The 18,933-nt window shown below is 33.9% G+C and overlaps 2 protein-coding genes across 2 annotated transcripts in view; one reads left to right on the top strand and one right to left on the bottom strand.

The window, feature by feature from the left end:
- LOC148956946 (dorsal-ventral patterning tolloid-like protein 1) overlaps positions 1-14,832 on the top strand; it is an 80,909-nt gene extending 66,077 nt beyond the window's left edge. Inside the window, exons 8-12 of the mRNA XM_089096922.1 lie at positions 631-846; positions 3,174-3,308; positions 5,568-5,692; positions 9,054-9,186; positions 14,563-14,832. Coding sequence (XP_088953048.1) covers positions 631-846; positions 3,174-3,308; positions 5,568-5,692; positions 9,054-9,186; positions 14,563-14,711 — 758 coding nt within the window. The 3' untranslated portion in view covers positions 14,712-14,832. The remainder of the gene's footprint in view (positions 1-630; positions 847-3,173; positions 3,309-5,567; positions 5,693-9,053; positions 9,187-14,562) is intronic.
- Positions 14,833-16,004: 1,172 nt separating this feature from the next.
- LOC148956945 (uncharacterized) overlaps positions 16,005-18,933 on the bottom strand; it is a 108,925-nt gene continuing 105,996 nt past the window's right edge. Inside the window, exon 12 of the mRNA XM_089087897.1 lies at positions 16,005-16,599. Coding sequence (XP_088944023.1) covers positions 16,106-16,599 — 494 coding nt within the window. The 3' untranslated portion in view covers positions 16,005-16,105. The remainder of the gene's footprint in view (positions 16,600-18,933) is intronic.

Raw genomic sequence — 18,933 nt, 5'->3', positions numbered from 1 at the left:
CCCTTAGCCCGGGTACATGGAGCATAAAGATTTTATTTCTTAGGCTTTAGCAAGATTCTAAGTCTGAAGATTTTACTTCAGCCCTTTCAAAACATATTTTCAATTTTTCGTACTATTTTATTTTGTTTAATTATGTCTCTTTGATTTCTAGGTAACGGGGTTTATAGCAAAATTTTCATGAAACTCTTGAAATAAAGAAAATCTTATTCAAGAATATTGCTTTGAATCGTGACACAGGTGAATTTGGGCTAAATTCTATCTATAATAATTTATTAAAATCAGACAGAGTAAATTTCAATTCACCCAATGTAGTTGACCTCTGTCCAAATGTTATATCATTGAACGCTAATGAACCAAATCCAAGAAGGTCAAAGAGGCTAGATTTCGCCTTTGCTTTGAAAAGAATTAGAGAATTAAACAATATGTAGTTTTATTTGATTTTGTATATAAACTATTGTTTTAAATTGTTTTAGTTTAGTTTTACTACTGATGACGTTCACTGCATATGTAACCGAAATATCTGGTATTTTTTTTTGAATTTCAATCACTGTTATCATCATCACGGTCTATTAAAAGGATCATCGACGCTGTCTATTAATATATACATATTTATATTTAATTTTATTTCAGTGTACATAAATGTCAAAGATAGAGCTTCGACAAGCATCCACGTATTAACATCACCAGTTTTTCCCAAACCTGTTGGCCACAAATTGGACAGAAGTCTGCAATTTGACATAGCGGAAGATTGGCAGTTTGAATACAATGGCACAAGACGTTGGAAGGTCAAAGTCACGCAGATACCATGCGATTGTTCGAAATTTGAACTGGCCGACGTACCAAGAGGTATTTTAGTACAAAAATAGAAATCGAAGGTATAGAAAGAATAGAAAAAAAAAATGTCTTATCCAAACACAATTTTGTAAGAATACATATCACTTTTCAAGCAATTCAGAATGTAGCTGTAAGAACACAGGGCCGGAATCATCTACAAGAAGAGCTCCTCGATTTGCCCCTACATTTACTAGAGGTCCAGATTTGATAATTATTCCAAAATAATTAGCTTTATTTGTTAATGAACATTTGGTTTGTTTTGACAAGTCTGCAGTAAAACTGCTTGTAACGAATATAATATATTACGAAAGATTTAGATATGGTAACCCCAAGGAGAAACTTAAAAAGGTAAAGACAGTTAAGTTATATGGGTTTCCACTGGATGACGGCTATGGACCACGGCCCACCCTTCCATAGAAAAATTTAGCACAACCTTTCAACAGAAAAAGGCTGTTATCCGTCATAAAAATACAAATAAACAGATATGGCTTTATGTAAGGCTAGAACATTCGCAAATCGTGCTGTTATTTAAATGCAAAGTGTTTGCATTATATTTTTTCGTAACTAATTCAGTATTTTTACTGGCTTTTGACAACAACATATATTATTTTACACCATTCGAAATTCTGGAGGCTAGTTTGTGGCACTTGATGACGAATATTAGCAGTAAATAGTTATTTTGTTGATTCACAGAAATTTAATTATATGCTTTGTTTCATTTAAGTAACGTCTTTTGTGCTCTTCTCTTATCACAAAGCGCTAGTATTTACCTACCGTGCTGAAAAGTGTGCGCAAAATACAACGAAAAGCGTTGCTTCGAAAGATTACCCTGAGATATTCTTCCCCGTCTACCGAGTAAACTTTGCTTTGGCTTAAAACAACACATTATGATTAGTATATTTTATCCACAGATTTTAGAAATTAATCATTAGCAATTTATACTTTTTAGGTATAATTTGGTATGATTTTCTTTTTCAAATTTACCAGTCAAACATTCAAATAAAAAGATAACTGACTTCCTTATTGGAAGTCGGATAAAACAAGCCATCTTCAAGCAAGAGGAACCTAGCATCCCTCCCATGGAAAATAAGATACACCAAGTTTCATAATATTTAAGAATAAAATGATACTTTTAAGGTAAACAAATTGTATTTCTCAAAACCTTACCTTCCCTTACCTTCCTTAACCTTCCCTTTCTTTACCTTCCCTTCCCTTTCAAAATGATTTTTATACTTCCAGTTGGTATCAAAATTCAGTTATAATGTCTGTTTTGATATGGGTAATCCGAATTAGTGAGTGCGTTTATCTGATATTAATGTTATTAATAATCTAATACTAATTTATATTTCATGATAGTAAGCTGGCTTCGGCTTGGTGCGGAACAGAAGAAAAAACCTAGAATTAAAGTAATGTAAATTAAAACTTTCCTCCTAAAAAAGGAGACTTTAGTCAATGTATTTGAACACTTCTGCATGCACAAACGTGTGGGGAGGATGAATCAGCTGGGGATAACCTGACCTCATTTGGAACGGCTCGTAATCTTATTTTGTGCAGGCAAAAAATGTGATTTTACTTAAAACCTTATATCTTGAGCTTAATACGATTATATGTAAGTGTCATTTGCAAGCAAAAAACGACCGCATTTTGAGGAAAAATCCTTCCTAGTCCGCCTCACTTTGCGCTGGTATACATACAAATATAATATAGCATATCATTTTACAATTTATTTCTTAAAAAGAAAGCTGCTGGCACCACTCTCCTGTTCTAATTTCAAAGATTTTAGTTAAATATAGCCCACAAAATTTATGATTTTTAACATGGCATATATATCTGTGGGATTCTGTGCTCCACTTACTTTGCGAGCCGGGACCCCACACTTCCGGTGTAAAATAATCAGCATCCAATGGTTTGGCAAATTGAGTATTTAAATATCCTTTACAAAGAAGTACAATTAGTAAAAAACGCTGCACCGTTCAGATTTGTTTTTATTATTATTCTTCAAATAGTGTTTGGTCCAGTGTCTTTCCATTTTTACAATATTTTTGCAAAAAATACTAGTTCCTAGCCTGAATAGACATATCGCTTTCTACGGACTAACACATAGACAAATATACATATCAGGTTGCTAGTATCAGGAGAGGTAATAAGGCAGGATATAAAGGAGGTTAGGATATCATGAGTAGGGGTAAAGAGTAAGTTTTTGAATTGGTTTTGGATGAAGCAGGTGTGTCTGTAGCTGTTTTGGCCTTGGGCCTCTTTGTGCTGGAGAGAGTTATTAGTGGCAGTTGCAGTTGTTAGAGCATAGAAATATCACAATAAAAGAAATTGTTTAATTTTAGCACCCTCTGGCTGCCTTCAGTATTTCACAGACATTAGAAACACGTTTAGAAGCTTTAATTTTGGTGGGACAAAGAGATCATTAGAATCTTGTTGGATTGCTGATGATGAAAATTGTGGAAAAGAAGTGGAAACAGGTATTTAATATCTTTTTAAAGTAGTTTTAGTTGAACATAAAGTGGGACTCTAGAACTCAAAACTGACAAAGATTGTCCCATATATTTACCCTCTATCCCATCTATTCACGCTACATTTACTCAACATAAATGAAAGCATTTAGAATGCAAAAATATAGGCCCAGCCAATTGGCGACTGCTCGAGTTGTATTTTCTAATTATTTTTCAATGTGCTTAAAATGAAAATTTTGATTTTTCAATCGAATGTGAATACTTACACCCTACCATTTTCGAGGGACTTTGCGATAGCAATATAGAATTTGTTTCATCACAGCGCTGTTGTATTAGAGAATTGATTCTTCAAGTTCCGTTAGAAAAAAGAGACTCGTTTCCATTTAATTGTTAATAGTCTATTTTGGGCATTTTAAGGAGTGAGTCACTATCATTACTGATTATGGATGTTTTTTTGTTTCTCAACGAAATAACTGTTTTGATTCCAGATATTATATCATGTTTTATCCCAATGTTCTACTAAAAAAAAGGCAAAAAGGGGTAACATTATCCCAAAACAAATTGAAACTCATGTAACTGGCACTAGGACACCCAGGTTTTTTGGACTCCCTCTTTCAATGTTCGAAGACCATCAGTTTGATTCTAGCAATCGTGTCATCAGTCGTGGAGAAGAGGAGTGCATGCAACCCGCCAATCATACATGACTATATGCTCCTAATGTTTAATCAAAAATATTTAAATATGTCGAAGTTATTTGAAAAATTATTATGTAACCTTCGCGTCTAAAATGCGACATTTAAAAACTTCGTTCACTTACACAGAAAAGGAAAGGTCTTAGAAGCATTACAGCTTTTTTTTTTGGCACAATTTTACTTCCGATCCAAGATAAAAAAAAAAGGTATTACATTCTCAGTTTTGTGATTCACTGAGAAACTTTCCCATTTCAAATGTTATTTGCACTGTCTTGTGTCCTTTACTGGATTTCATTAAGACATAAAATAGTCTTGCTATAGAAAGTATTCATAAAGATTCTGAGTTCATCAATATATAGTTTGGACTCTTGCTCTGGTGATGGCAAGGATTAAAACATCAATGGTGACATGTATTGTCTTATGTTTCCACTTATCCAATAAACACCTTGAAATATTGGTAGTAGTAAGGAGCTCGCTATTTAGATCGTCCAATTTTCCTCAAGGAAAATCAGTTTTGGGGGAAGTTCCGTCTTTAAAAAAATATTCCTATTTACTCATGCAATTTAGTTTCTACTCGTGTCTAGGGCTTCGTTACTATTTAATGGTTAGCTTTAACTTAAAGCTCATTTTGACGATCAGTTTTATCAACTGGCTGTTTTTCTAGGCTGAATACTGGTCAGGTATTAAATTAACGAAATCTCAGACTGATATATTTATGTTCTTTTGGGTTAGGTATATGGATAGCATTTAATTTCTCATGTATTGATGCTCTTTAAACGTATTACTACACTTTGTCAACAATTCTTCGATTTTTGGTCTTGTTTTCTGTTTGATCACTAATCTTAACAATTCATGCTAATACTTATCCTACCAATGTTTCTAATTTTGGTAATTGTTTTGTTTAATTTTCAATTTGGTGATTGCTTAATTTTGGCAATTTGGCTGATTTAAATTAAAGCTGTTGATACTAACAAAAAAATATAAGGCAAAAAATTCTTTATATTATGTTAATGAGTTTGAACCCCTCTTTAGTATTTGCATGACTGAGGTGTATACTAAAAGGGCTAGTTAAAAGGGATCGTTCAGCTTTTACTCATCTTTATGACCAATTACCTGTATTGGATTCGAATAGCTTTGCAATTCAGCCTTTTCAATCTCATGCAAGCCGTGATGGTAAAAGTTAAAGTTAGGTTAAATTATGTTAGTTTAGGTTGGATTTAAATTTGGTATTAAATATCAGAAATGAGTTAAAAACTTAAGCTAACCTAGCCCAACCTAGCCTAACGAAACCTAACCTGTCATCTCCAAACCTTGCATTAAATTGTTTGACTAGCAATGCTGACTAAATCCAAGGAGAAAAAAAAAAAACATATTTCGCATATTCACCGCTGAATGTCGACGTTCACGAATTTCGAACAGTCACGTTAACACACACACATATATATATATATATATATATATATATATATATATATATATATATATATATATATATATATATATATATATATATATATATATATATATATATATATATATATATATATATGTATATATCGTCACCTGTAACTTTTAGGGCATCTCAATAATCTGGACTACAGTGTTTGTGTTGAACAAAGACCAAACTATTGTGGGATAACTTATACAACTACATCAAATGTCAGCTTTGCAATGACTGGAATGGATGGCATTGGAAACATGGTAAGTTTCGCGTCGTAGCCCATTAAACTTTAGTATCCTGATAGCTATAATTTTGATTAACTTCTCAAGATGTTTTGCAATCCAAGGGACTTTGGGACACTATTTTTGCCGCTTTGGTTAGTAATGTCACAGAAATATGTGATATGTGCCCAGTCACTTAGATATATCTCAGAAATGTGTCACAGTCACATCCCCCTTTAAGAATCTCAATAAAACTAAAGGTTATTTTTTTTTGTCATGAAACCCTTATTACCTTAATTTAAAAAGTCTCAAGTTAACGCAAGTACGTAAGCGGGAGATAGAAGGAGAAAGAGGATTGTAGGTTCTTGCCCCCATAAATCTTAATTTTCTTTGTTTTCCAATTATTCTTTTACGCTTTTACACATTTTAGATCTCCTCCCTCCCCAGAAACAGTTTGTTACACGTCTGCGTTTTTAAAGTATATCTCCTCCAGCCCCTAAATATCAGCACTGAGTCTCGACTTATAACCAAAGCCAAAAACATGCGCGTTTTCCCAATTTATTTCGTTTTCTTTCCTAGTTTAGTAATATGCACTCATTGAAAATTATTTATAAAACTTATTTTAAAAGACGAAAATTTTGTAACTCAATGATTCGAACTTTGGACACGCATTCCTCTTAATTAATGAATTCTTTTTAACTATCAAAGATCCTCTAGAGAGAGTCAGAGGGATCGAAAGAGAGAGGAAGAGAGAGAGAGAGAGAGAGAGAGAGAGAGAGAGAGAGAGAGAGAGAGAGAGAGAGAGAGAGAGAGAGAGAGAGAGAGAGAGTGAAGGAGAGAACAGGATTAGGCAAGGTGAAAAGGAAAAGGTAGAATGGGAGAAGATTTGAAGCTTTTTTTATCATACCTGCTTTTTTTGTCTGTCTTCAACAAGCCTGCTGGGGGACAAAGCCCCCAGCCCCGAGCGCATGTCTGGTTGGGATCAACATCTTTCATTCCATGTCAAAAATAAAAACTAAGCATTAAAGATTTCAGCATCAAAGAGATTTCAAGTTTCTGAGATTTCAAGCATCAAAGCCTAACATTTAGTTTTGATTTGGCTCTACCCATAAAAAAATGTGTCATAACACTAGAAATTATAACTCATTAATCAAAACCACTGATGAAGGATGACCAGGATAATTTTTTTTTTTTTAACCTTATCTTGGCTATTTAAATTATGAATTTATAAACCGAATCTTTTCTTAATCCCTGAAGCCAAAAATTTTTCTTTGCACGAACGACTGATCGTAAGAACTGACATTCAAGTTTAAACTTCAAACTGTGTTGGCTGCCATAAGACTTATACCGTTTGTATCAACTTATTTCAAACGATCAGAGCCACTTTGCGTTCTTTAATTTAATCTGTGTTAAACTAAAAAAGTCTTAGATCACATGGACCATCTGACAGGGTACAGAAAGGCTGATTTTAGTGCGAGGCTTTAGAGCAACTGTATGTAAAAGAAGGAAGCTGGTTCTATTTACAAAATTAAATAAAAAAAAACAAGTTTTTTTTTAACTGAAAGTAAGAAGGGACATTAAAACTTAAAACGAACAAAAATTATTGCGTATAAAATAGGGGCTGCCCCCTCCTCAACGCCTCGCTCTTTACGCTAAAGTTTGACTCTGTCTCACAACTCTATTTTTTAAGACAAAAAAAAAAAATTAGCTTAATGAGTGAGGGGTTGAGGAAGGGGCAGCCCCTATCATATACGGAATAATTTCTGTTCGTTTTGAGTTTTAATGTCGCTCCTTACTTTCAGTAAAAAAAACTTGTTTTTTTTTATTTAATTTCTGGACGTTTTTGAGTTAATGCAGCTTTTATTTTGGCTCATCGTACGTGAATAATTAAAACAAAATTTGTATGTTAATTTTACTTGTTTTTTTTGGCTAAATGGCTTTCTCGAAATTTTGTTCTGACGTAATTTACGAATTAACTTCTGTAACGAACTTCTATATTCGTAAATTTTTATTATGTATATTAGGGGGTTCGCCCCCTATTCAATACCTCGCTCTTTACGCTAAGTTCAAATATTGTTCCAATTCTTTAAGAATGACTCCTTAATCACAAAGCCGTTAAATTAGAATGAATAGATCTTTTGACAGTACTAAGAAAAACTTTAGCGTAAAGACCGAGGTATTAACGACTAGGCGAACCCCCTAATCTACGCAATCATTTCTGTTCGTTTTAAGTTTTAATGTTGCTCCTTACTTTCAGTTGAAAAAACTTTGTTTTTTTTTAGTTTCTGATCGTTTTTTAATAATGCTGGGAAATCCGGCACCCACTTCATGGATAATTCTCTTCCACCATGAAAAATCCCTCCATAGAAATATCCTTCCATGTAAAACCCTCCTCCAGCCCCCCCCCACCAGAAAAAATCCCCCTCGAAAATGTCTGTATACTTCGCAATAACCTATGCTATGTATATACAATGGGTTAAGTTCGAAACTTGCAGCCCTTCCCCTGGGGACTGTGGGGGATTAAGTCATCCTTAGAGACATAGTTTTTAGATTTTTCGACTATGCTGAACAAAATGGCTATCTCAAATATTTGATCAAGTGACTTTGGGAAAAAATGAGCTTGGAAGGGGGTCTAGCTGCCCTCCAATTTTTTTGTTCACTTAAAAAGGGCAATAGAACTTTTAATTTCCGTTTAAATAAGCCCTCTCACGATATTCTATGACCACTGGGTCGTTACGATCACCCCTGGGAACAAAAAAACACGCATCCGTGATCTGTCTTCTGGCAAAAATACGCAAAATTCCACATTTTTGTAGATAGGAGCTCGAAACTTCTACAGTAGGGTTCTCTGATACACTGAATCTGATGGTGTAATTTTCGTTAAAGCTTTATGACTTTTAGAGGGTGTTTCCCTCTTTTTTTTGAAAATAAGGCGAATTTTCTCAGGCCCCTAACCTTTGATTGGTAAGACTAAAATTAATGAAACTTATATATTTGAAATCAGCAAACAAGTCTGATTCCTTTGATGTATCTATTGGTATCAAAATTCCGTTTTTTAGAGTTTCTGTTACTATTGAGCCGGGTCGCTCCTTACTTACAGTTCGTTGACGAACTGTTTGAAAAATAGTGTCTTTGCCTGTGATTTTATCACCACAGGTAAAAAGAACCACCATAAATGGTAGTTCTCTTAACCTGGTTGAATGCTTTGTTATCCAGCCCCTCCCTGTAGAATTTAACCTGTAAATATTATAGACGGTTATGGATTCCTTAGTCTCATTTGGCAATCGGTGAAATACTCGCATAATTTTCAAACAAAAGAAAAAACATAACAAAGATAAAAGAATCCTCTCCTATGGCAATACCCTTAGTCATTGAACTTATTCAGTTACTTTTTTTTCAGTTTGGCATGGCCAGTTGTCAATCCGACTATATACACATTCCTCAAGGCCTAACGCCAAACGTTCTAAGTGGAAAACCTCATGACCGTTTTTGTGGAACAGCTTTAGGAAACTACGCAATTGGACCAATAGTATGTGAGTGAAACTTTTGGATTTGATTACATATATGTTTTTGTCAGAATGGTACAGAAAATCCCGCATAACATCACTTAAATACTTAACCAAGCTGTCTAATAGCTCCCTCTAAAACTATAAAGACCTTCCCTTAGGCGAACACAATGTAAACTTCTACAAAGGTTTACACAATTATAATTGACAAACGAAATCAAATTCAATCCAAGTATCAATAATCACTTTGTAAAGTATTGGGACATAATTCTGTCTAGTTCAAAATCAATAAAATGTCTTTAGAATGTACTTAAATATTATATCAAACAGTTCGTGGTAGCGAACTGTAAGTAAGGAGCGACCTGGCTCAATAGTAACGGAAACCCTAAAAAACAGAATTTGATACCAATAGATACATCAAAAGAATTCGATTTTTATGCTGATTTTAAATTTATAAATTTCATCAAGTTTAGTTTTACCCATCAAAAGTTATGAGGCGCATTCGAACAGAAATTAAAAGTTCTAGTACCCTTTTTAAGTGACCCCCAAAAATGGAGGGCAACTAGGCCCCCTCCCAAGCTAATTTCTTCCCAAAGTAACCCAATCGAAATTTTGAGATAGCCATTTTGTTCAGCATGGTCGAAAATATAATAACTATGTCTTGGAAGATGGCTTAATCCCTCACAGTCCCCGGGGGAAGAGCTGCAAGTTTTGAACTACCCATTGTTTACAATATAGTATTGGTTATTGGGAAGTATAAAGACGTTTTCAGGAAGGATCTTACTGGTGGGGGGGGACTGCGTGGGAGGATTTTTCCATGGAGGATGTTTTCATGGGGGAACAGACATTTCTATGAAGGGGGCGCCGGATTTTTCGGCATTATTTAAAAAACGATCAGGAATTAAATAAAAAAACAAGTTTTTTCAACTTAAATTAAGGAGCAACATTAAAATTTTAAACGAAAAAATATTATTAAGTATATGAGGGGGTTAGACCCCTCGTCAATACCTCACTCTTTACGCTGAAGTATTTTTAGTACTTTCACAAGAGCTATTTATTCTATTTAAACGGCCTTTGTGATTCAGGGGTCATTCTCAAAAATTTGGAACAATTCGAATTTTAGCGTAAAGAGCCAGGTATTAACTTGGGAGCGAACCCCCTTATATACATAATGATTTCTGGTCGCTTTAAGTTTTAATATTGCTCATTACTTTCACTTGAAAAAACTTGTTTTTTTATTTAATAAGAATAATGAATGAACAAATGAACGCACTATCAGATATCGATATCCGACTTTAAAGAAACTTTTAAACAACTTCCTTATTGAGCTCGATCAGCTTTAAATCGGAAAAATATCTCGGTATAGACCGCAATGCGTTTCATATTTTTATACTAGCAAAAAGGGATTTGGAGTAAAGTGGCATCAGCCTAATTTTCCTCCTTCAAAAGAGCTTTTGAAAGGTCTAGTCTCCACTAGAAGCTTTCGGATTCTGCTTTTAAGTTTTTTAATATACCTGGAGGAAAACCGTGACCACTTATGACTACTTGAGACTATGACTACTTAAGACGGCGAATAGCAACTTACGACTGCGACAGCAACTACTTGCAACTGCGAATATTTGTAACATAGATTGCTACTGCTCACAACAACTGTTATTGCTTGTAACTGTAACTACTATTGCTCCTTCTACTGCTACAACTAGAACTAGTGAAATAAACTAAAAGATTTTAAGAGCATTCTTCTTCTCAAAATGAGTGTAAGTTTTTGAAAATGCTTATCTACAATATCTCACGAATGGCTAAGGTTATTAAGCTGAAAATTCCAAGGAATGTTGAAGGGGATTTTGCACAAAATACCAAGACACATTAAACGCATCCAGGTTGTCAAAAGGGGTATCTAGAGGTATCTATATTGATCTTTGAAATAGTTACGGGTTACGGGTATTATGTTAAATCTTATTTAAACCATAAATCATCATCAATAATTATTGAAAAAAAAAAATAACTGAAACTACAATAAATGACCCAGTCAAAATCAAAACGATCAGAACAAATTGCAGCAGTTTTTAACCCTTACTGTTTTCGTATCCTAAGCCAAATTTGTCTAGGCTAGGATACAATCTGTCCCTATTTCTACCGACCTGGGCATTAGAATCCCTTAATGGAAATACTATATTTCTACCTGGGGTCCTGCCTATTTGTACCAATAGCTGCAAGTAAAATTCATCTGAATCACTACAATCTCTATCAGTCTCTTCTATAGGGGTGTTTACTACTGTGACTGATACTCTTCACTTTTGAGTCGTAAAATAAGCAACTAACGTTCTATATTATTAACACTTTCCCAAACTAGACAAGGCTTAGTAGCTTCCTTATTCATCAAGAGCCCTACCTATGCACTCCATCCTTCCTGCTTAAGTAAATAAATTGTATATCGCCTGATATCATGTTTCCTGCCTCTGGGATGAGTTTCTGAATTTCCTAATAATTCCAGTTTAAATATTCTGAATTTGTCAGTCCGATTGTCAATACGATGTCGTTTTAATGTTTTAACATTCCAAGTTACAGTTTTCATATCATTTAAATCATTTTAATCATGAAATTACTACGACCTCAGTAAAATCAATGGTCCCAGAACAAGTGCAGGACGGGGACTACGAACGTTGGCACTTCAGCTGGATCAAAACTGAACAGCAAAAAGTTCCTGGGACCTCCAGTATGAATAGAGGCTTTGTGCAATCATGGGTCCATCCGCTCTTCTATCAAGAAGAGTCGAAATACCACATAAGCAATCGCAACTCTGTTCTGCAGTTCAAATTTCTTCTGTTTGCTTTGGCACACCAAAGCAAACAGAATCCAGAATAATTATCCATCAGTCAGAATCAATCTTTCTTTCCTTACTGTATCAGTTCTAACGCCTATTACGTCATTTACGCTTTATTGAAAACAAAATATTTTGTCAAAATGTTTTTATACTAATAACATTGAAAATGAAAAAACAAAACAAACCTGTTAAATAAAACCTCAAATTGTCAAGATCCCCAGGAATCAATGTTACTTTATATTAAATATTCAGTTTATTTTCATTGGTTCTTTCCAACTAGCTTGATTATTATAGAGATTTATTTTTTATATCCGTTGATGTCTTGAAAAAAATATAAGCATACTATTCAAAATACGTAGTTTTCAGTAAAACGCAGATTACACAATAGGCTTTAGAAATTTTACGGTTAAGGGAGGGGGAATGATGCAGAAGCTAAATTATTGTTTGCAGTAATTTGTTCATTAAAAGTTTAACTTGTAGACTTAAAGTCTACAATTAAATCCACTGAGAGAACTCAATGATGGTGATTTTGCTGACGATGTTGCACTTATTACCCACGACCCAGAAGATATGCAACGCAACATTAATGAACTCGGTCGTATGGCAAATGCTGTCGGACTCTCCATAAATGCTAACAAGACCAAATCAATGTCGAATGCAGTCATACCTGAATTAGCCGAAGGACTTTTAGTTAACAACGAGGAAATTGAGGAAGTGAGAGAGTTCAAGTATCTCGCCAGCATTCTTACGCAAGATGCCAATTCCGAAAGAGAAATACTGTGCCGAATAACATTGGCTAGGTCTGCTTTCAGCTACCTTAGAAATGTTTGGAGATATAATAAATATTCCCAGAAGTTAAAGCTTAAAATTTATAATTGCACTGTGGTCTCTGTCCTTGTATACGGCTGCGAAAGTTGGAGGATCACTGCTCAACTAGAACGACGACTCCAGGCATTCGACAATAATTGCCTAAGGTCTATCGTAAATATACATTGGACAGAAATAATACGAAATAATGAAATCTATCGTATGACAAATCATACCCCCATCCTTGATCTTATTAGAAAGCGGTGATGGATGTATTGGTGGCATATGTTGCGAATGGGGGAAGGAAGGCTGCCGCACGATGCATGGTGTTGGACACCCTCCGGTCTCCGCAAATCAGGGAGACCAAAAATGACCCTTGGCAGGTCGCTAATGAAGGAGGCGAAGCTGGCGAGGTCCTCGTTGGAGGAGCTATGGTTGAAGGCTCAGGACAGGTCGTCGTGGCGAAACACTGTTGCTGCCTTATGCGCCCCCAGGCGTAGGAGGACCTAAGTAAGTAAGTAATGAAATCCACACAAACAATAAAATATGTAGTTGAAATTTGTTGAAAGATTATCTGTAAAAAGACTTGAAATCACAAACTGGATAATTTTGTTTGCACTTAAAAATTCATGCAGAAAACCACTAGTAAAATAAAATTGTGAATAGTGTGCAGTTGGGGGATGGGCTACCCCCGACTAAACCCCCAACCCCGGATAACTACCAATTATTTTGGGCTACATAATCGGTAAAAAACATGGGCTATCCCCAACCCCTTGTACAAGGAATTATTTATGTTAACTTTGTGTTTTAGTTTCACTCTGTAAGGTCATCTGAAAAGACCTTTGGGTACTTAGGCACTGTATGGGCCTTTACAAGGAAACCAGTCACGAAAAACCCGTTTTTGACGGGTTAATTCAAGAGACCACTATAGAGTTGCAATGTATAGCGTGGTTTTTATTACGTTACGATATTTAAACTGTTGTTTTTTTGGGTTTTAGGGGGGGGGGATGGTACCTAGGTTAGGTTATGTATTTAATATATGCTATGGTTTACCCCCCTACCCTCCATAATGTGCAAATATATAGCCCAAATTTGTTTCTAAACTATTATATATTCAACCTATTTTATTTTATTCATCAGCATTAACCAAACTCGACTTTTTAGAAAGGCCCATATAATGCACAAGTATGGACTTTTTTTTCGTATTTCACTTTTTCACTATTTTCCACTAAAAAACGTATTCTAAAAGGAATTCGCTTTTAGGATGTACTATCAAGTGAAGCGCTTATTTCAAGTATCAAAATAGAGCGAATACACTACAGGCACTCATACAATTCTACAACCTTCACAAAAATATGTAAGTTTAATAATAAGCTTGGTAAAGTGCCATATTTTGATAAACTCTATTATATATATATATATATATATATATATATATATATATATATATATATATATATATATATATATATATATATATATATATATATATATATATATATATATATATATATATATATATATATATATATTATATATATATATATATATATATATATATATATATATATATATATATATATATATATATATATATATATATATATATATATATATATATATATATATATATATATATATATATATATATATATATATATATATATATATATATATATATGTCATATTTTAAATCAGTGATATAAATCTGTCGATTTGTTCATCTTCATTTTGCAATGCATGAGGTTAATTCATCATTTTATCCTTTTTAGCACATTCAAAGCCGTTTAATGTTCAAGTAATAGCCGACGAAGATGAAATATCAACAACAGAGGATGTAGAAAATAGCGGCTTCGAGCTGTTATATCAATTACTTCCATGCTCGGCCTCGGAAAGTTTTCAAGGTCGAATAAGCTCATAAGATCCGAAAATCCAGCCGAATGCAACTTATTCTTGACATTTGTATAGCTTGAAATTAATCATTATAATCTGTTATCATAGCTTTTAGTTGGATGAATTATCTGATAAATATTATTTATAAAATAGCTTTTGATTTTATTGAATCTCTACCAAGCTCCTTGAAGTACTGAAGTTTCTTATATCTTCAAACACACTTACATAATTTACTATCTTCAGTTTTTCTAATGATCACTATTTTTAACATCTCAGTTTATTGACTCGCCATTTTTACTTCTCCCACAATACAATGTCCATAAAAAAGATATTTAAAGTTCTTAGAAACAGGTTTCTTACTGAGTTACACACCATATAATCGTTCGAGAGGTTAGAGGCTCTTATCTTCCTGCTCTTAAAACTAGTTGCCCGTGATCATTGCATCAAATTTTATTAATGGTTTATCACCTTAAATTGATGCTTCTCACCTTATTGTCCTTTTTTTTAAACAATGAACAGAAACAAGTAAACTAAAATCAAACTAAGATTGCATTTAGTTTAGACTCATATTTTGTGCAAAATATTCGTATGCTAATTTTCTCCGGTGCTGCGGTTCTACTCTAATACTGTCGACGCAAGACAAAAATTTTGTTACATGTTATTACCTAAGATTCAGTCTCATCTTTGAATAACATTTTAATAAAAAAGGAAAATTGTCCTATATAGGAAGAAAAGTTCAATCCTTTTCTAAGGACGATTCTCTAAAATATATGTAATAGATTAGATACTTTTGATCCCATCAAAAAATTCGTGATGATTGAAAAGATAGACTACGTCGAGCAATCTTCTGTAGGTCTAATGCAAAATCATATTTCACAGGAAACGTCAACCTTAAAACTTTGATTCAAGATTTAGGGAATGGAAAGGAATTTTAAACACTATTTTAAAGACTCAATTTTAAACATAGTTTTTTTTTATCAGATAAGTAACTCTCAGGTCTTTTGAAATGGGACACCATCTGGTTAATGCCGAAACTAAATAATTAGGTAAAGTAACATAAGTAAATAAAATAATTAAGCAATGAATAATTGTGATTTCATCTCTTTCTAATTAGCGCCAGATATGCGAAAGGTGGCCTTTGCGAATATACTCTCAAAAAATCTAAGTCTCTATAATTGTCTAATATATTGCACATATTTATACTATTTTTTTGCTGTTGTAATCCCCCCCCCCCTCGTCTGCAGAAAAAAATCTTACAAAAATGTATGGCCGCACCTTAACTCACCCGAAGTTGAAGGACTTATTGCTGCATTTCCCTCATGAACACACTGAAAGATTATTTTATGATATTAACTACGATAATTGTTTAATTTAAAAAACATTTAGTTTACTTAAAGAGACTTGACTTAAAGCTCCTTAATACTACATTTGACACGTTTCATCTTCAACTGTTGGGTATGCTAGATAATACATTGAAGTAGAAAAGTAGCTTGCACGACTGAGTGTACTAGGTGCACAAACACTCAAATTACTTCCAGGTCCTTGACTATTAGTACTCCGGATTGTAGCTCTGCTGTGCGCCTGAGAACGGTAAAGTTGAGCATGCTGAACAGGAAGATTATGAATAGATGGTGCAGGTGTTACATACTGACTACACCATCCAGACCGGTCATGGCTGATACAAGTACACTTTTGTTTGTAACGATGTGCCAGTGACCCTGCAAGTGGACCAGCACGATACGACTTTCCAGCTTTGAAACGACAAATACAAATCAAAACAATTAAAATAGCTACAAAAGCAACCACTCCTCCAACGATACCGATAATCAGCGTGTCAACTGTGTTCATTCCCTGATCATTGCCATCAGTATTTGATGCTTTAGCTCTTTCTTGATTCTTTATAGGTGTTACAGATCCTGAAAAGTGAAAGCATCATTTAAGAGCTAAAAAAGGTATCTTAGTTTAAAAATTAACAAGCAAACACAAATGCAACCGTTGAAAATTAGATTTGGCCTAAGAGCCAAAGCCAAGTGCATTAAGCGGCTGATTAGCCGTATTGTCGAAGACTTTGGCAAAAATAGTTCAACATGATCATTGAAACCAGATTATTTGTCTGATATATTTTGTTCATATTTATAAAACCGTCCAGACCTGCGGAACACGATCTTGGGAATCTAGGGGTGGTTGACTAGGTCCAAGAGTCATTATTAGAAAAAAATTTAAAAAAGAAAATTGAAGGTGCACGATCTTTCATTAGTTAATGTATTAACGGTGTAAGGCTAATTAGTAAATAAACAAAAAATTCAATTTGAAAAGAAAATGAAAAATTTATCGAAGGGGCAAAACAGAAGTTGTCCGATCTGCCATTGTGCATTAACTAGGCAAAGAGCCTGTAATCCTACAAGTACAGAAAAGCAATAAAAACAGCAGCATATACTATTGTGTTAGGACTAGAGAAGGGACAAATTTGTCTCCTTCGATACAACAAAATTAGAAGCACCCTTGTGCCCTCTCAGTTTCCTCCCCCCGAAAAAATCCTGAAAGATACAATTCAGTCTTCCAACCATAAAACAAAATACTGTATACTCTTATGTAATCATCAGAAATCAACTGAACTCCGATTGCAAAATATCTGTAAAAAATACTTAGCTTCATCCACCCGTTGTATAACCTCACATGGTTAGCTGGAATAAGGATGGTGAAACATAGTGTAAGGCAGGTGAGTAAAGTATGTATGAATTAATTCCTTTGAGGGAATGGTGAATTTTTTAGAGTTCAGTATGGAGAAAATTGAAAATTCATGGGACTTTGAGATCAAATAGGTCACCAGATTTCATCGCCTTTGTATTTGGTGTCTTTCAACTGTTCTTGTCTGGTTTAAGGAGTATCAAATTGAATATTGCGGTTAATGTTGCAATAAACGGTTGTTTGAAAAAAATTAAATGAAGAGGATTAAAACTATTGCATAAACATTTCACTATTTTAGGTGAAATGTTATTCTTATGAACGATTAGGTGTTGTTATTTCTCGTTATGACAAAAAGGCTGATTTTCGTATTGGTTAAATAACATAGAATTTTTTCGGGTTCTCTGGTAAACACACAACTTTAAAGCCCAGAAATATTTTGGCTTTACTCACAATAATTGTCCTATTGGGCTGGAAACAAAAACGACTTGTTAATTACATTTTTATTAAAATTTGAAATATCCTGCTTCATATCTACTCTCTATGTGTCAACGTCATGTCAAAACATTTTTTTTATTTATTTGTTTTAGTTGTCATTATTTTAGTAAGGGATCGCATTGGTAATTAGATCTAAAAAAGAACCTTGTACAAGAAAAAAAAGATCCATGCGAAAAGAAGATCGATAAATATTAGGTTAACTATGAAAAGAAACTGTTATTCGTAGAACAGTGAATTTGAGCAGGGCAAACTTTCTACAGAAAACTTAGAATAAAATAAGATGCTGAATCCGATTTTTAGAATTTTTAGGTTTAAAAGTTGTACTATTATTCAAAGGTGCTTTTAAAAAAATAGTTTAACAACTTAGTTGAATATTTTAACATAATTTAAATTTTTGTTATCTATTTATTTAAAATGATTTTTAAAGAGTTAAGCTTAAACAAAATGCTTAAACTACTTTAATAATGAAAATCATTGTTGCTGAAGGTATCTTATCTGACTATAATATGCGAATAAGATTCTTGCCTATATCTTCAGTAAAAGCCACTTTCTATGTGTCCTATAGATTTTTGTCCTTCTTAGAGACAGATCAATATAAAAAACGGCATTGCTGGTGTTAGGAGGGATCAGAGGAGTCGGAGGCCCTCTTTATATCTCCATCATACACTAAAATCCTAAAGCGTTCAACACAAGAAGGGTGCACACAGGCTATCGAGTAATTGCTTTTGGGCTAGGGCCAATGGCAGTGGAACTGCCAAGCCAGTAGATGGTAGACTATAGTTTGGCAAACAAAGTTTGAGGCTTGAAAATTCTTCGATTGGTTTACCTAAGATTGGTTACCTAGTATTGGTAGTGTCCATGGTAGCTTGCAGGAGAAGTAACCAGAAAGTCAGAGTAGCTGAGATTTACTTGAACTTAGTAGACATGTCTTCATGTGTTAACACCCAAGGAACCTCTCTGAGTGGAATGTTACGCGAAGTGTCTTCGTAGTTTAGGCACTACCATGCTTCAAAATTTTACGGTTCAAGGGGTCTTCAACTCTTGAAGATTTGAATCTTTCGTAGATT

This window comes from Artemia sp. Qi Xiang Cuo, chromosome 1 (genome assembly GCF_049724085.1).
Source record: "Artemia sp. Qi Xiang Cuo chromosome 1, ASM4972408v1, whole genome shotgun sequence".
Lineage (NCBI taxonomy): Eukaryota > Metazoa > Arthropoda > Branchiopoda > Anostraca > Artemiidae > Artemia > Artemia sp. Qi Xiang Cuo.
This window is presented reverse-complemented; position numbering and strand designations above follow the sequence as displayed.